Below are 18,069 nucleotides of genomic sequence, written 5' to 3' on the forward strand. Positions count from 1 at the left end.
GCATAGTGGTACATGTAGTATGCCATGTGCCCTTTATTTGGTTTATGAGTGTTTGAAATGCTTGTGGCCAGACACTGGACTTGCTTGATTATTTAACATGCAATTTTTTTATGTCCCGCCATGAATATGGCCGGGGCATATAGTGTTTGTCATGTCCGTCTTCCGTCCTTCCGTCCTTCCGTCACACTTTGCGTTTAGCTCTGTTCAAAGCTAAGTTTTAAAGAAACTATCCAAGATATTTTCATCAAACTTCATATGCTGATAGATATTGATAAGAGCTGTGGTTCATCTAGGGATGAACACTACCAGACTTGCTTCGGATGCTGGATCTGACCGACATTTTCAAGACGAGTGACCAGGTAAAAGTTTTAGGAACAGGTCCATTCATAAGGAACTATAAGCCCTACTTGGACCAAACTTGCATGGATGATGCATCTAGGGATGGACACTACCTGACTTGCTTCGGATGCTGGATCTGACCTACATTTTCCAGATGAGTGACCAGGTTAAAGTTTTTAGAGCAGGTCCATTCCTAAGGAACTATAAGCCCTACTTGGACCAAACTTACATGGATGATGCATCTAGGGATGGACACTACCAGACTTGCTTCGGATGCTGAATCTGACGTATATTTTCATTCCCAAGTAACTTTAAGCCCAACCTGAACCAAACTTGCATGGATGATGCATCTAGGGATGGTCACTACCAGACTTGCTTCGGATGCTGGATCTGACCTATATTTTCATTTCCAAGTAACTATAAGCCCTACCTGAACCAAACTTACATGGATGATGCATCTAGGGATGGACATTACCAGACTTGCTTCGGATGCTGGATCTGACCTATATTTTCATTCCCAAGTATCTATAAGCCCTACCTGAACCAAACTATAAGTCTTACCTGAACCAAACTTACATGAATGATGCATCTAGGGATGGACACTACCAAACTTGCTTCGGATGCTGGATCTGACCTATATTTTCATTCCCAAGTAACTATAAGTCCTACCTGAACCAAACTTACATGGATGATGCATCTAGGGATGGACATTACCAGACTTGCTTCGGATGCTGGATCTGACCTATATTTTCATTCCCAAGTATCTATAAGCCCTACCTGAACCAAACTTGCATGGATGATGCATCTAGGGATGGACACTACCAGACTTGCTTCGGATGCTGGATCTGACCTTATATTTTTATTCCCAAGTAACTATAAGCCCTACCTGAACCAAACTTTCATGAATGATGCATCTAGGGATGGACACTACCAGACTTGCTTCGGATGCTGGATCTGACCTATATTTTCATTCCCAAGTAACTATAAGCCCTACCTTAACCAAAATTGCATGGATGATGCATCTAGGGATGGAAACCACCAAACTTGCTTCGGATGCTGAATCTGACCTATATTTTCATTCCTTAGTAACTATAAGTCCTACCTGAACCAAACTTGCATGGATGATGCATCTAGGGATGGACACTACCTGACTTGCTTCGGATGCTGAATCTGACCTATATTTTCATTCCTTAGTAGCTATAAGTCTTACCTGAACCAAACTTACATGAATGATGCATCTAGGGATGGACACTACCTGACTTGCTTCGGATGCTGAATCTGACCTATATTTTCATTCCCAAGTAACTATAAGTCCTACCTGAACCAAACTTGCATGGATGATGCATCTAGGGATGGACATTACCAGACTTGCTTCGGATGCTGGATCTGACCTATATTTTCATTCTCAAGTATCTATAAGCCCTACCTGAACCAAACTTGCATGGATGATGCATCTAGGGATGGACACTACCAGACATGCTTCGGATGCTGGATCTGACCTATATTTTCCAAACAAGCAATTCAGCTGCATCACTATTCTGGATATACTGATCAAATTTTATACACATACAAATTTTCTTGTTGCTTTATTGATATATCCTCGGCGGGGCATTCATGTCCTATGGACATATTTCTAGTTTTTCTTCTGCCGTGACCATCAAGTAAGAAGCCTCATAAATATGGAAGCAAACATTGAGTCTTCGACAAATAATTAGTGTCATATGAGTCCAGAGTTTGGTGCTTAGAGTTGTTCAAATCAAGGGAAACTCCATCGTCGGAAACCCAAAGCAGGTGGTCTTGTCTTTAATTATCACCCATGGGCAAACTCACTGAAAAATCTTCGCATGTAATTAAATATGCGTGGGTCATTTGATAGGCTGCTGCAGAGAGTCATGATGACACACAACAAAATACAGTTCACGTTACAGTAACATATGTATGTTCAACTATTCTGAAAACTCATTCTGTAGTTAACACACCAATTGCTAATAAATCTACTCTCTGACGGCATTTTGCAGTTAGAAATAGGTACTCCTATACAATTTATCACTGGTATTAATGTCAGTTACCTGTATGAATAGACTTTAACCATCATAAATCAAACTTCACACATTTTAACGGGCGTCAAAATATTTACCACAATTAGCAAACTAATAACATTTTTTTTTTAAATTGAAGAGTTCCAACTTTCTGATTGGTTGACTAATATAAACAACAAATTAGCATATTTTACCGCGATATTTCAGCTTGTTGCTTACAGGTGTTGAGTAAAGATGAGATCACCTGTGGGTATCCGACAATGGGGAATCTCATGATACTTAAGTGACTGCCATTGGCTCATGGGCCTTTTGTTGACATAACATCTTTCACAATAAAGGATAAATCAGGCAGTGAATATAATAAATTGTTATGCCTTGGTCCTTTCCAGTTGTCATTCTGTTCTTCAATTACATTAAAACTCTCAAACTTGCTTTAGATGCTGGATTTGACTTAAATTTTCTGGATGAGTGAGTAATTTAAGTTTTCAGATAAGTCCATTCCCAAGTAAATTAATGCAAGGTCTATCAGATTAAAATTGCATAAATGTAAAACTAGGAATGCACACTACTAGATTATTATTTTAAAGTTGGATGTTAATTGCCTTAAAGAAACATTTGATGAGGAGAAATCTGTAATCTTTGATTTCCCATATTATTTTAGTCTTCTGGACTTGAACTGCATGTCATTGGGGCCATTCATATCAATTATTTGTTTTAAGGGAAACCTAACATCATTAGTACATGGGCAGAAAACTCTGTAGGCCTGGTCAGCAAAGTTGAAGCAGGAACAATGGTCATTGACACGACGGCACCAAAGGCTGGAACAGTCAATTGTCCTGCTTTTATACATGTAAGTAGTGAAGATTTTGAAGAAGGACATTATTATTCATGCAGACACTTGGAGGGGTAATACCAAAATATTTGGTGTCCTTGAAAATGCATATTGGGTGAAGTGTAAGCCAAGCCGCATATGCATTATTTCAAGGACTTCATACATGTATATTTTTGTGTTATTGGTACTCCTCTGTCTGCATAACAAAATTTATCCTAGCTGTCAAAGATTTTGTAATTAAGTTCATTTTCTTTTGAGTTTAAAGCAAACCATTTTATAAAAATTATTTACTGTGTACTTGACATTGTTTGATATGTGACATCAGTTATGATTGGCTTTTTGCGTGTTCAAATATAAAGAACATATTTAACATGGCACAGTGGGGGCATATAATTGATTTGATGTGTAGTGGGTAGGTCACATGAAGGGGGCATTTTAACAATGTAATGATAGTAGGCAGCATAATATCATTAAATACAGTTTTCTTCTTGACCAATAAAATATCAAGATTTTTATCAGAGGCAGAATAATCATCTTGTTTTGAAAACATATGCCTTTGTCCAGATAATAATCAGTATCCTGTTTATTTACATTTGAAATAAGTATTACAAGGGGGAAAATCTACTGAAAATCAGCAGGGCCAATTAGTTACTCAGGTGAGTATTGTGGCCCATGGACCTTTTTGTTCATCAATTTGTACAATGTATGAACAAATTTTAGTCTTCAGTTCCCGTGGTGTGTACCTGGACAGGATTCGTGGATACAGAGTCACCAATTAAAGAATACAGAATCATGATGGGGCATTCAAAGGGAGACAACTCTATATTCTCTATGGGTGTAGTTCCGGGTCATATTCAGACTTTCACTATACAAGGTACATATAAAGCTTATAACAAAGTGCAAGGGATATGATTTTACTTTGTTATAAGCTTCATTTGTTGTATGTGTTAGATTGTGAAATCACTTATTTTCGTGGTGGTTTAATTTTGTGGTTTTCAAGGTATGAAGAGATTGACCCAAGATTTTATGTCCACCACAAAATGCAATTTTTCACATAATTATATATACTACTGAGCAATTCTTCAACCACAAAATCAAATCCCCATGAACCAATGAATTTTCCTCAAACCACGAAAATTTGACTCCTTGAAAATATGTGATTTTACAGTATATTTTGGTGTGTAGTTGTGATAATAAAGTTGTGTTTTTGTATAGATACAATGAACCAGAAACAAAAGATATGAAATTGCTAATATTGTCATTTTTTTGTAGAAATATTAATCAATCATTACTTTCACAGGCGTTGGAGAGATAGTGGAGCATAATGCAAAGTACTACGTTACGGTGACAGCAGTGAACATGGTTGACATGACTGAGAATGCTTTCTCTGATCCTATTGGGGTGGATCTAACTCCTCCCCAGAAAGGAATGGTGGTAGACCTTCACTCTGTGTACAGGATTGATGCTTCTAGCACAGACAACACTGTGGCCATGAATGCCAAGATCTGTCTGACAGAAGATGGTAGCTTGGTTTAACTTTATAATCTGAAGTGGTTTCTTAAATGAAATTATATGCAGACAAGTTTCTAAAATCAACCAGAAACATGATGCTCTAGCTAGCCCAATCAGATTGACTGTTCTATTTTTGAAGGAAATAATACAATGTATATATATCTTAAAAACTTTTTCCTTTGTTGTAGAATGCAAGACTTTGGATGCAGTATGTTCAGAATCCTTGACCTCTCTTTCTGTCACTTGGATTCCATTCACTGACTTGGAGTCCAGCATTGTGGAGTATGTTCATCTTTAAAAGTCATTTGCAAGTTTTTTTTTTTGACCTAACTACAATTGTAGTTCTAATGTTAATGCTTTTCAGGTATCAGGTAGCTGTTGGAACTAGCCCTGGAGGGGGGCAGGTGAAAACATTTTATAGAATTCCAAAGAGCAGTAAACATCATACAGTTACTGGACTCAATTTGAATGGATACAGACAGGTACTGATACAACAATCAATTGCTTTTACAGTATATCCTTGTATATAGTATATGCCAGTATCTTGATTATTCATTAAAATGTGTTGCATCATAATGATGATCAGAAGAAATTAAGGTACAGTGAAAACTGTCTAATCCGACACCTGAATAATCTGTCGCCACACTGTGAATTCCGACGTTAAATCTTTCTTTCCCATTTCAGTATTTTCATTGTTTTTAACACTGTGCAATCCGACACCCTGTCTATTCCAACACAAAATTTGTCTCCTAGAGCATGTCGGATTAGACAGGTTTCACTGTACAAACACGCAGCTGTACAATTTAGCAAGTGTCTTGAAAAAGTATGCACAATTGCAAAATAGAGAATTAATTTTTGGAGAGAGTTAAATTTATTGCAATAAATTAAATATTGAATAAAGTTAAATAAGTTTGGTGCATGATGGCTATACACATGTATTTAAGGAAAAGAGTTATTTAAAAAAATGTAAGATAGAATTGTAAATAATTTAGAAAGGTGTCTGACTCTCTGTCATTAGAATAAAACTGTTCCATATGATAATCTAAAAAAAGTTGCACATTTAAGTCAATGCAAAGCAGGTACTATTGGAGTTTTATGAAGAGACTTACTTTTACATTCGACGACTGACTTTTACATTTTAAACAGAGACAAACCCCTATTATTAAAATGTAAAAGTCAGCTGTCGAATGTAAAAGTAAGTCTCTTCATAAAACTCCATTGGGAGACTTGATTTTCATCGTTATTTTACACTAAGTTTTGTTAAAGAAGATTGATCTAAGTAAGGACCTTTATACAATAAAGCTTGGTTATAAGCGAAGACCTGTGAATTTAATTCGCTATATCGGTAATTCGTTATATCTGTATAATGAATTCATTTAACCATATATAGCAAATTTGCAATATGCTTATTTTCCTTCAAGTATTACTACCAATATGTTAGGGAAGCAAATATTGCAAAACATACCTTCAATAACTATGGTTTTATTATGAATTGAAATTATATACAAATGCTAAACGAAAATAAAGTCAGTTCATTTTATCAAATTTGAGATCTTTGAAAATTTGTTATAAAAGATGTAAATTTCATTATATTTAACCTCAATGGGACTCAGAATCAGTTCCGTATATATCTGTAGATTTGTTGTATCGGAGTTCATTTTAACAGTAAAATTTTACAAAGATTTGTGAAGAATTTTGCCGGGAACTCGGAAAAACTTCACTATATCCGTGAATTTGCTACATCAGTGTTCGTACTAAACGAGTTTTACTGTATCAATTTCAGACTTTTCTTAATGTCTTGATTTTAATCTATTATATCTTGCTTACAGCTATTTGTATCAGTAAAAGGGATAAATGGAGCAGGATTGAGCAGTGTGTCTACATCAAATGGGGTTTATATATCCTATCTTAGCCAAGGGAGGCCTCCACTGGTTCCCATTGGAGTCATGGACATGACTGATGGAGAGGATGTGGACATGTAACTTTTTTCTTTCCTTGATTTCCTTTTTCTTCATTTTGTTTTTTTTTTTTTTTTTTGCTGCTTCAAATCATTTCAAAAATGTTCTTGCCTATAATTTGTAGAGATTTCCAGACAAGTCCCAATACAATACAGGCAGGATGGGATATGTCAGGTGACCCCTGTCCAGTTGTGAAATATGAGTGGGCCATCAGAAGAATTGATGGACTGGAAGTCTCCAGTTTCTTGGATATGGGATGTGAGGACCTTTTTTGTGTTTCTGAAAATAAAAAAAAAAATTTTCTCTAAGGATTAAACTTTAAAGTTTTGGAAAAATCAACCTTAAATACATAATTGCATAAATGTAAAATGTGCCTTTTATTATTTTATTTTGTTTTGTTTCAAGTGAAAACATCAGGACTGAATGATGGTTTGTTCATGAAGAACTTGGAAACCTACATAAACTTGGTGAGGGTCACCAATGCCTTAGGATTTCAGTACACAATGCGATCTAATGGAGTAACCATCCAAGAAACTCCACTGCTGCCAGGCAAAGTGTATGATGGAGACATTGATGGTTTTGACCTGAATTATCAACCAACAAAATCCTCTGTGTCTGCCAACTGGAATGGATTTGGGCTACCAACAAATGCTATCATTCAAGTTGATGTAGAAAGTGGTTTGTATTTTTGTACTGAAATTTTACTTTTAATTCATGTCAACTTCTGATGTGGAACTTCTGATAATTAATGTTTCCTAGATTGTGGGAACATACCCTGCCTTTCTTTTACAATACATTTTGAATCATATGTACAGTTTTTCTGTTAAAAATAAACATATTTTAATCCTAATCTTTAGAAAAGAAATAGCTCATTTCCCTTGCTTTTGAAGTTCCTTGAATAATTTTGGCATTTTCTGCTTTGGATTATATGATTAAGTTATCCAGACTTGCATAAAACTTGTGAATGTTATTTAATTTCTGTATGCATAGGGAAATTTTTTTACCCAACAGGCAACCCTGGAATACAAATAGACAAGAACAAGCTTGAGGCACAGGATGGAAGCCAACAGGTGGCTTACTACTTAGTGGCACTGGGAACTGACCGCCGCTTCAACAAAACCAGGGACAATGTGGTACCATACACTAATGTGGGAACCAACACCTCAGTGACCTTCTATGACCTTGACCTGACCCCTGGCATTGCTATTTACTACTTCTCTGTGTATGCCATCAGTAAATCTTTTTCCAGGACATTGGTGACATCAAATGGGTTTTATGTGGGATATGATGGTGGAGTAACAGGTAAATGTCACTAAGTTTTAAAATTGGAATCTAACATGAAGTATATTTGCAAGTTAACAAAATGTTGCAAAAATATTGCAACAAATTCAGTTTATGTTTTGAAAAAATCAACTGAAATTTTTCTCTTGTTTAGCTGGGAAAATAATAAGTCCAGGTTTGTGTGTACCCAAAGCAACAGAACTGGAAGTACAGTATGAAGGGTTTACTTCCAAACTTGGTATTTTGATGTTCTACATTGCCATTTCAAACCACACAGAGGCAAATACAACCAACTGTAAAGAATATGTAAGTAGATATATTTATATAATTATTTCTCTTTGAAAATTTTCAGGAAATTAAATTTGATTGTGAATTTAATAGATTGATGGTGGCAATGTACCAGAGCAGGAGAGAAAGGCTTTGTTTTCCATTCTGGATGTGACCAATCAGGGACAGGACACTTACACAAAAGTTACTGGACTGAGGCTGGAACAAGGAAAAACCTTTTATATTTGGGTCATGGGTACATATATAATTTACCCTGAATCTAAACACACATATTATGTTAAATGCTGAACCAAGTTATGTTGCAACAATGTACAATGATATACCTTTAATTATTTCAGGTACTGATAAGTCTGGATCTTGTGAAATGACTTACTCAGAGTTTCTGGTAGACATCACTTCTCCTGAATTGGGAAGCATTAGAACTGGACCCTGGTATAATATGGTATGTATATATTTCAGTTTAAATTTAAAAACATTTCATCTCATTATTGCTAAACTAAGTTTTAAGTTTTGTAATATTGCAGTTAATGGAAAGAAAAATCTACAGGAGGATATTTGAGATTTCAGGATATTAATTACTATGCTACACATTATAATTTTATCTCGTATTATATATTATAATCTAATTATTTTTAAACTTAACCAATGCTTAAAAATTGTCTTCATTTCAATTCTTTCACAATTATAGTGGATGACAAATGTACATGTCTTTATCCTACATAAGATGATTAATTTTTCCAGTAAATTACACGTTTTCCCTGTTTACAGAGTGTAGCCTATTCTACAGACAACAGTAGCATAAACGTAACATGGAAAGATTTCAAGGATCTGGAGTCTGGGATTTCTACATTTGAAGTCTCCTTGTGGAGGAACAAGACGTGTTACAGAGACAGTGAGACTGTTCTGGTCAATGATTGGATAACACTCAGTAGTAACTACTCCTTCTATCAGCTGGTGGACCAAGAACTGAAGGTTAAAATCATAGTTTTAACTGCTGATGTATATCTTCTTACTGTTGATATTGTGCAAAAAGGGAAGACTTCATGAATGGGGGCTACCATTGTTAAAACCCAAAAATTCAAAACCATTCTTTATACAGTGAAAATTTAAATTTTGGCTGCAAATTTTGAAATTTAGTTGCCGACTCGGTGTAAAAAAATATAATCATCATAATCTTAATAGTCTAGTCTGGATCTAGAATAATTACTTAGCCAATTTTTCTCTGTAGGAAAGTGTGCCCTATTTTGTGAAGTTAAAAGTGACAAACTGTGCTGGTCTTTATGTAATAGTGCAGTCTCCACCAGTATTTTTGACTAAATTTTACTGGGAGAAAAACTAAAGGAGTTGTAAAAAAGATGGGAAGAATTTTGACCAGGATCAACTATGGTTCTCTGACCCAAACTCTGTTGATGGTAAATGTCAATGTGAACATTAAAAAAAAAATTTAACATTTCAGCAGAAGTTACCTCATATATTTATATTGTTTTTCAAAAGTCATAAGCACTAGGGCTTTTTCTCTTGGTGCAAGATAGATGACATCTAGACTTGGTCATTTTCGGTTCATAAAATTTGTTACTCAAGTACATTCATGATTTATTTGCTAGATCATAAATGGTCAACAGGGACAAACATTTCCAAAAAACTGTGGTTATAGTAACCAGAAAAAGGTTTTATAATATCATTTAGGTTTTTAACCATATGAAATACTATTATTTTGTTTTTAGTTGTACTTAAAATGTGTAAATTATTTGCTTGTTTTATATTTTATTTTACAATAGGAACCTTCCTGCATTTTGCCAATCCAAATTTCTACAACACACTTGTCCAAATCGTGAGATATCAATGAAAGACACAGGATGGAAACAACTAAATAAACTTGGAATGTTAGACCCAGATGGGGAAGTGTGGAGAATTAAGTATGAGGACAAATATGTGATACCAGCTCCTGTTGAGGACAAAGTGGACCTCAAGTTGGTCCTCACCAAAGATTCTACCAACAGAGATATCATGGGAGCTGGTGCTGTATACAGAAGGGCAGAGCTCTATAATGGAGGGACATACAAGGTATAGTTAATGTGTAACAAGGCTTAGAGACTGCATTGTCATTGCAAACTGTAAACTTTTACAATAAAATGATGGAATGTTAATTTGCAAATTTTTTTACTGACCAGGTGAGATGTGTCAAGCTGCTGGTCCCAAGGGAGGCTGTGACAAAGATCTGTTTTGGTCACTGACAGAAAAATCCTACCTAAAATTTTCAGTCAAGCACTTCTATTTTGTGAATTGTGGCTGTTGTTATGTTGATCCTGTTCCAGAGGTATATTGATAAGGACAACTTTCAGAGTCTCTTTTTTAATGTGAAAAGATTCAACTCAAAATAAATCTGACAATGCAGTGTTTTTAAATATCAGATTTTCATTAAATAATGTACTATTTGGTAAAGGTTCATATTGTACTGTTTTCCATTGCATGATAGGCATATTTAAATATTCTTCCTTCCTCTTTTCATTTTACAAAAGATGTTAATTTTAAAGTTTAATTACAGTTTAACTTCAATTTCTCAAACTTTGATATCCTTAATATCATGGATATGTTGTAGTGATTGAGTTAAAAAATCAATACAATTTTTGTTTATTTATTGTTATTATATCATCAGATACTTGAAAATTGTTCAATATAATTATGTTTGAGATAACAAGGTTTGACTGTATTTCGATTAAAGCCTTGTTATTTCAAACATAAAAAAAAACATGGAAAACACATATAATTTTGACTTTAGATGTGTGAAGGATGTAATTGCACCAGTTACCTTATGGAACGTGGATATTATTTGAACGAGACTTTCACTACAACTCCAGTCCCAACTACTACAGCTCCAGAAAATATAACCTACCCACCATATGATGTTGTAGATAAACAAGGAACTAGTGTCATTGACAAAGCTGATCCTACAACTAGCATTGCTCAAAATTCTTGTGGAGTCCAGATATATTCAGGTTACTTTTAAAAAATTTAATTTACATTTCTTACATTGTTTTAAATTCAGTATGGATAATAGTGCTATAATATAGTTATATAAATATGCATGTTAGCATGATAAGTAATATTATTTGTTATTTTCAGCAAATACAGAAGCTAATTCCAGTGCCTTCGTTGTGACCTGGTGCAGGTACCATAATGACAGCTATAAATTGAGAAAATTAAGAACTGACATTGATGTAAATCCAAGTCAAAATTTTCATGACTACAGAGTGAACTTTGCAGTGAAAAATGAGGATGCCCAATCTGTAAGTTGACCCATTAATGTATATGCATGTACTTAAAAGGAGGGCTATGTATTTTTAATTAATATGGCTTTGGGGTGAACAATGCATGGTTTACTTTGAAAAGAAAATGCTGTAACAGTTTTATAATATATCTTATTATCCTTCAGAATTATACAGTCAATCTGATTGGTTTAGAGCAGGTCATGTGCAGGGAGACAACTCGTGATGTCTCCCTCACGCGCAGGGTGACAACTGTTATCTCCCTTCAGATGACAATGAAATAGCGTAAGCGAGCATGCAGGGTTACAACTGTGTTGTCGCCCTTTGAATTAAACTACAGTGGTTTAAGCGAGATAACTCCTGTTTATAAGTACAATGGCTAAATATGCGGGATCGGTAAAGAAAAAATTAGAGCAGGTCATGTAAATGAATAAATGAAATGAGTAAATGAATAAACGATGACGTCAAAATTGTCTGTTGACATATTTTGAAAGTATGGAATCGGAGCAGTGTAGAAGAAAACAAGAGGTTTGATTACTATTTTTTACTCTATCTAATTGATAATTGTACTATTTTTTACTCTATCTAATTGATAATTGTACATTCTTCAGGATAATAAAACTATTATGGACTGTTTAGAAAGGAGACATCACCAATTATCAGGTCTGAGTAGGGTTGTCACCCTCGGGCGCAAGCGCCCTCAGGTGACAACCCTTCTCAGACCTGATAATTGGTGATGTCTCCCTTCTAAACAGTCCATAATTGTATATTATGGAGAGTTTAGGATGAGTGTGCTATATTCATCTTCTTTTTCATTATTCAACATATTCAATGTCTACAGTAAAGTAAGTTTTATTCAGGATATTTCTTGGTTTGAGGAAGAGAAATATGTAATTGTATATTATATACTGTAGATCACTAAATTTTCGCGACACCTTATTTTCGCGAGATTGTCATTGACTCTTTGTAAGTGAGACATAATTTTCACGAATTGTTGTTATTCCTCTATATAATCGTAAGGAATACTTTAATATGCGAGAATTTAATTTTAGCGAACACGTTGTCTCGCGTAATTATGCGAAAATAAAGTTCTCGCGAATAAAAAGTGATTTACAGTAAAGCTTACTGATTTTTATTCTCTGTAGATTGTGATGTGCATGATGGTATACATGGATGAGAATTTCCTAAATGAGATCTGTGATGTTCCTCAGCTGTCCACTGATGCTTTGTTGTTCATCCATGTGTTCAAACGACTGAACAAGTTACCAGAACACACAGACAAGTTCAGTGTTTGGTCAGCTAGAGCCTCTGTGTCAGCACTAGAGATGCCACCCCCTGTAGGAACTCCCTGTAGATCAGGTCCACAATTCATCGGATATACTAATCCCATCATGAAATATGAAGCAGGAGTTGGTATAGCACCACTGGGTACAGATATTGTTGAATTCAGAGAGGTAAATCATTAGTACCATAAGTCATATTAATCTAAAATCTTTTCTCTTTATTGAAGATTGCAAATTAATTCAGATAAGAGCCTATAAGGTGTGACCACAATGTAGGTGGATGATGCTCAAATCTTGACTATGCCCTCTTCACATATTAGTATTGTTCATAGGTTATTTTTTTAGCATCAAATATAGTTGTTATCTTTACCATCTACATTATTAAACAATAAAATGCTTTCTTTGATTGTTAGTATGGGAATGTTGCAGCTGTTGCAAAAAAAAAAAAATACATAACCTGCAAAAGGTGTTATGTAATTTTTCTGCAATTATAGCTGCAATCTTAATTCCTATAATAACAAATAAAGAAAACATTTTATTGTGCCTAAGTCAGATTAAGTAGATTATATATTGTAATATTGATGTGTACGTTTTTTAAGTTTCATTGATGTACTAGAAGAGCCACTGCAGAAGAAATATGTTTAGGTGATACATGTATATTGTTAGTGGTTTTTATTTAATGATAAATAAGAGAATATCCAGTGGATTTAAATTTATACATGTAATTTTGAACAATAAAGTATACATAAGATCAGAATTGTAGAGGGCTTTGAAGGGGTAACGTCATTTACATATTCATCAATCAAAAAAGATTTTTTAATTCTGATGATTTTTTTAAAAATTTCACAGATTGATCAGCCTTGTATTCCTTGTACTGGGAATTGCTCTCACTATGTGTGTGATACAAACTGTTTGACTGCACAGACTGTCCAGAAAACATTTGTCCTCACCAATATCAATTTACCCTCCAAGAGGATCACAGTAAATGACACTGGACATCAGACGGAGGAAATTGTAACATACTATCTAACAGGTAGAATTCCCGACTTTAAGCCAATGCTTCAATTGAAATCCAAATATATTTTTATCATGTCTAACCCTAAAAAATTGTGTGTTTTCGACTTTTCGTATTGTGTTACAAACACAGATAAGAAAATCTTACCTTTGGCAAAATGTTATGTTTGACCTGAGAGTGTTACATTAATGTCAAAAAATAATTTGTATTATGTTCAAGTACAAGAAAAATGTGCAGTTTATTTGTCCACAAAGTTTCAACACAATAGAATGCTGGTGTTATACTTACTGTTACAGTAAGTAACATATTTAGGAAAATAATTGTAAGAATTTTCTAAACTAGTGCATAATACCTCTAAACTTTTAATGTTATGTATGAACATGCTCCATTTTAAAAACTTTTTTAAAGAGCAAGAGCCAGGTTGGGCCTTATTTGGCCCTGAGAATTTCCAAAAAATCAAAACCGCTCAGTTTAGGTTGCAAGTGCAGTATATATTACTTGGAGTGTTGGTGACCACGTATCTATTAATTGTGACATAATTTTCCATCTAGTCAATGCATTATGACGTCATAAATTGCGTCATTTTCCTCATATCATGTAAATTCCTTAGAAAATGGACTAAAATTGAAGCATTTTTATGGCGGCGAGCTTTAGCTCGGGGCTCATCTAGCAATGGGGAAAATCTCTGACTGTTCACTGCTTTCTTCATGCGCCAAATAATATAGTTCTTGAACCAAGGCCTTCATGTTTCTGACGTAGGAAAATACATGCCAATTGTTTGTGTTTATTCTATTTAAAAGCACATTCTGAATATGCTTGTTAGTCATTAATATCATTTTGAACTTGTTTGTCTGGCATCAGACAGTACTAGATTTAGCCAAGGCTTGTGGGACAAATCGTTCAGTAGAATTATTGTGATAACTGGATCTTGGAAACTTCATATTATTCTATCATAACCATGGGAATTAATAGAACCATGCTAAACACCCAAACAACCCAAAGCCTTGGACCTAATTATTATCACATTATACATTACACATTACATAACATTTGGCCATTCTGTTATGCATCACTTTCATTCATCTACATCCAGTAAAGCTTTTCAGGTCAACGTTATCAGATTAACTAATAGATGTTTATTTTCACTGCATACAGTCTTTCTGCCTTTAGAATTACACATATTCCTAACTTTGCAGACAAGTGACTAAGTCATGGTTTAAAAATTTCAAGAGAAAGATGATGATAATTGATAAACTTTTTCTGTATTTATAATTAGAAAGATTTTATATCTCATTTATAACAAGTATATTACAATGCATTTTAAAAGAAATACATGTATCATAATTCTCCAAATTCTTCACCAAATAATGTCTAGATTAATTTTGTAAAATGTGTGATATTGATATATATTGGCAAAAATGGGGGGGGGGTCCCTCCTCTTCATGTTTCCTATGGCCATAAAAAAAAGAAAATTGCAAGTAATACAGGATAAGTCTATGTAGAATAAATTCATCTCCAAGTTTTATTTCATGTAGGTAAAACTTGATTGAACTTTTTTTATCAGTCGTATTTGGGCTTAAATAGTCTTGTCCAATGATTCCTTGCACTTCTTATTTGGGTCATGTAACGGCTGTATCCATTTTTAATGCTTTTATTTCATAAATGCCAAAAACAGGGGGGTATTCTAGATATACAACTAAACTCATAAGATTCTGTAGACATATGCATACTTTTAAACATCTTGAAAATCCAAAAATTTCACTGTATCACTGCCATATCTAAAGCGCGACGCCATTGTGGCCCTTCAGGCCTTTGATTTCAATATTTCATATAGAGCACAACCTCTGATCCAAAATATTCAAATACATAATGAAAGCTTTGTTTCTGAAGATCAAAAAACATGTTTTATTTTTTAGATCGTGGGCTGTGCTCATAATTTAATTCTTTGCTGAAGGTAGTCTAATACGCATGTTTTCTGCAAATTTCAAAACATTGCAATTTCTCAAACCTATTATCCAATATCTGGATTCTCAAAACGAAATTTTATTATAGAAAATGAAAGCACCAAGTGTCTACTTTATTTTGACATATAAAATGGGAAAGAGGGTGATAGTTAATTATTTGATATAAGTACAGGGCCATTTATGCAGAACTTGGCTCTACCTCTTTTTTCCTTTTAGTTGCTCCATTGATAAATTTGTGAAATTGAGGATAAGAGATTACTACTATGTTAAAATATCTTACAGTGTTGACTAATTTTATATTTGTGTGACTTAATTATAAGTTGTCCTAAATTAGGTGCCAAAGGAAGAATTAGTCAATTCAGAATCTTGTTAAATATTTAACTCAGACTGTACATATAATTATGTTATTACATACAACATGTATTTTTATAGTGAGGGCTGTGACAGGATCAGGAGACACTGCTGTAGCCTCCTCTAATGGTTTCTATGTGGATGACACACCTCCCGTGTTTGACTCAGAAATCATGAGCGGATTCTTCTACTATGATGTAGGACAAGGAGAGAATACACCTGTCAAGTTCCAAAAATCTAATGACACAATTAAGTGTATATGGAAATGTGATGATGATGAAAGTGGAATTGTGGTATGTCAGTTGTCTGTCAATTCATTGGGATGTTTGTAATTGATAACATACGTGTCAAATAAGAATTAAATTCTAGAAACTACACAAATAAGGAATATAAATAACTGTCTTGTTTTTTTTTTTGGGGGGGGGGGGGGGGGTTATGATATGATCAATCAATATGCTCACATGATAATTTGCATAAACGCCAAAAGCATAAGACAGCTGTAGTTTTGCTGCTCTATAACAGGAAAACTTTTGGGCCATTGGAACATCACCAGGAGCAACAAACATTCAAAACTTCACTTCAACTGGTCAGAGTATTATTGGAATCAACAATGAATTGGTTGGAATCCTAGAACATGGCAACACTTATTATGCTAGCTTCATTTGTACCAATGGTGCAGGACTAAATGCAACCTACATTGACACTGAAGGTGAATTTTATTAACTGTTCCCTCTTTCTCTCTTGAAAGAGTTTGTTTAACTTGCACTTGATGCAACTGTGAAATAAAGAACTAATATTACATTGTGTTCAGGTGTGGATGTGAAGCTGATCCCACCAGATGTTGACATGGTGAACACCACTATACCAGGAACCTCTCCCTTCACTGAGGAAGTCTACCCTAAAGATTCCCTCCAGCAACAGGACCCCACCTCTATAGGAGTCACCTTTACCAAGTGTGAAGATCCTTCTGTAAACAGATATGGTAAATGGAATTTCATTTATTTTGACCATGCAGCTAGTGAATTTGAATGAACATAATACTCATTTAAGAAATTTATTGTGAAAAAGTGAGACTGAGATCAAAAGTGAGCTATGGCCCTGAATACAGAAATTATTACAGATTTATTATGATCTTCATTAAGAATTAAATACAAAGAAGTATACAGTAAAACAAATCAATGGGTTTATTGTTTATTGTATTACATGTATACAGTCAAACTTGTCTTAGCGGCCACCCAAAATCAACGGCCACTTGCGGTCAGCGGCCACTTTCAGCTACCCCTGACGATTTTTCCTATATATTTCAACTGGAATAAACGGCCACCTGTGTAACGCGGCCAGCGGCCACTCAAATCCTCCCCCAACAGCCTTTTTGACACTGTAATAGGCGGCCATTTCGTCACTTGCTGCGATTCTATTATGTCTTTTAAACTCATTCGCTTGGGTAATTATATCCCGATAGCCAATTTAACCCAGTTATTAATGCAATTAAATAAATTACTATTGGATACACTGAACTCTTTTTGTGTTTATAAAAAAACCTGTTAGATGAATTTGTAATTATTTTTCAAGATCGCCGATTGAAAAATAAAAAAGAATTTAAATATAATTGATACTTTCCTCTACCTAAAGAAATTCACACCTTTTAGATTTTGGTTCCATGTAGAAACCCTAATTGCTACTCTTGTGAAAACAAAGTGCTTCATGTAACATGATTATCTCGTGAATTTCACAATCAACAGATGATCGATAGGGATTAGTCACGCTCTACTGCATATGACACCTGTGTTATGGAATGATTTTCAACTGCGTCAATACATCTCTCTGGTCAAGTGGTGAATTTTATTTGTGTGTTTGTGTATGTTACATAGAAATTCTGACAGCTTTATAAACAATAAAATTTACCAGACTTTAAAAACTAGTACTTCAGCAAGTAAGTTA

The 18,069-nt window shown here is 34.4% G+C and overlaps 1 protein-coding gene across 1 annotated transcript in view; it reads left to right on the plus strand.

Moving 5' to 3' along the window:
* LOC134270608 (uncharacterized) overlaps window positions 1–18,069 on the plus strand; it is a 226,690-nt gene that overhangs the window by 193,516 nt on the left and 15,105 nt on the right. Inside the window, 23 exon segments of the mRNA XM_062752837.1 lie at window positions 3,098–3,228; window positions 3,931–4,084; window positions 4,511–4,732; window positions 4,911–5,004; window positions 5,087–5,204; window positions 6,552–6,700; window positions 6,805–6,938; window positions 7,086–7,358; window positions 7,692–7,982; window positions 8,116–8,267; window positions 8,343–8,484; window positions 8,588–8,691; window positions 9,018–9,221; window positions 9,478–9,661; window positions 10,028–10,054; window positions 10,057–10,313; window positions 11,029–11,245; window positions 11,373–11,536; window positions 12,661–12,969; window positions 13,648–13,831; window positions 16,210–16,421; window positions 16,651–16,837; window positions 16,940–17,110. Of these exon segments, the coding sequence (XP_062608821.1) occupies window positions 3,098–3,228; window positions 3,931–4,084; window positions 4,511–4,732; window positions 4,911–5,004; window positions 5,087–5,204; window positions 6,552–6,700; window positions 6,805–6,938; window positions 7,086–7,358; window positions 7,692–7,982; window positions 8,116–8,267; window positions 8,343–8,484; window positions 8,588–8,691; window positions 9,018–9,221; window positions 9,478–9,661; window positions 10,028–10,054; window positions 10,057–10,313; window positions 11,029–11,245; window positions 11,373–11,536; window positions 12,661–12,969; window positions 13,648–13,831; window positions 16,210–16,421; window positions 16,651–16,837; window positions 16,940–17,110 (4,080 nt within the window).

The sequence above is a fragment of the Saccostrea cucullata genome, unplaced genomic scaffold (genome assembly GCF_032062105.1).
Source record: "Saccostrea cucullata isolate Sc308-1 unplaced genomic scaffold, CSIRO_AGI_Scuc_v1 ctg171, whole genome shotgun sequence".
Taxonomy (NCBI): domain Eukaryota; kingdom Metazoa; phylum Mollusca; class Bivalvia; order Ostreida; family Ostreidae; genus Saccostrea; species Saccostrea cuccullata.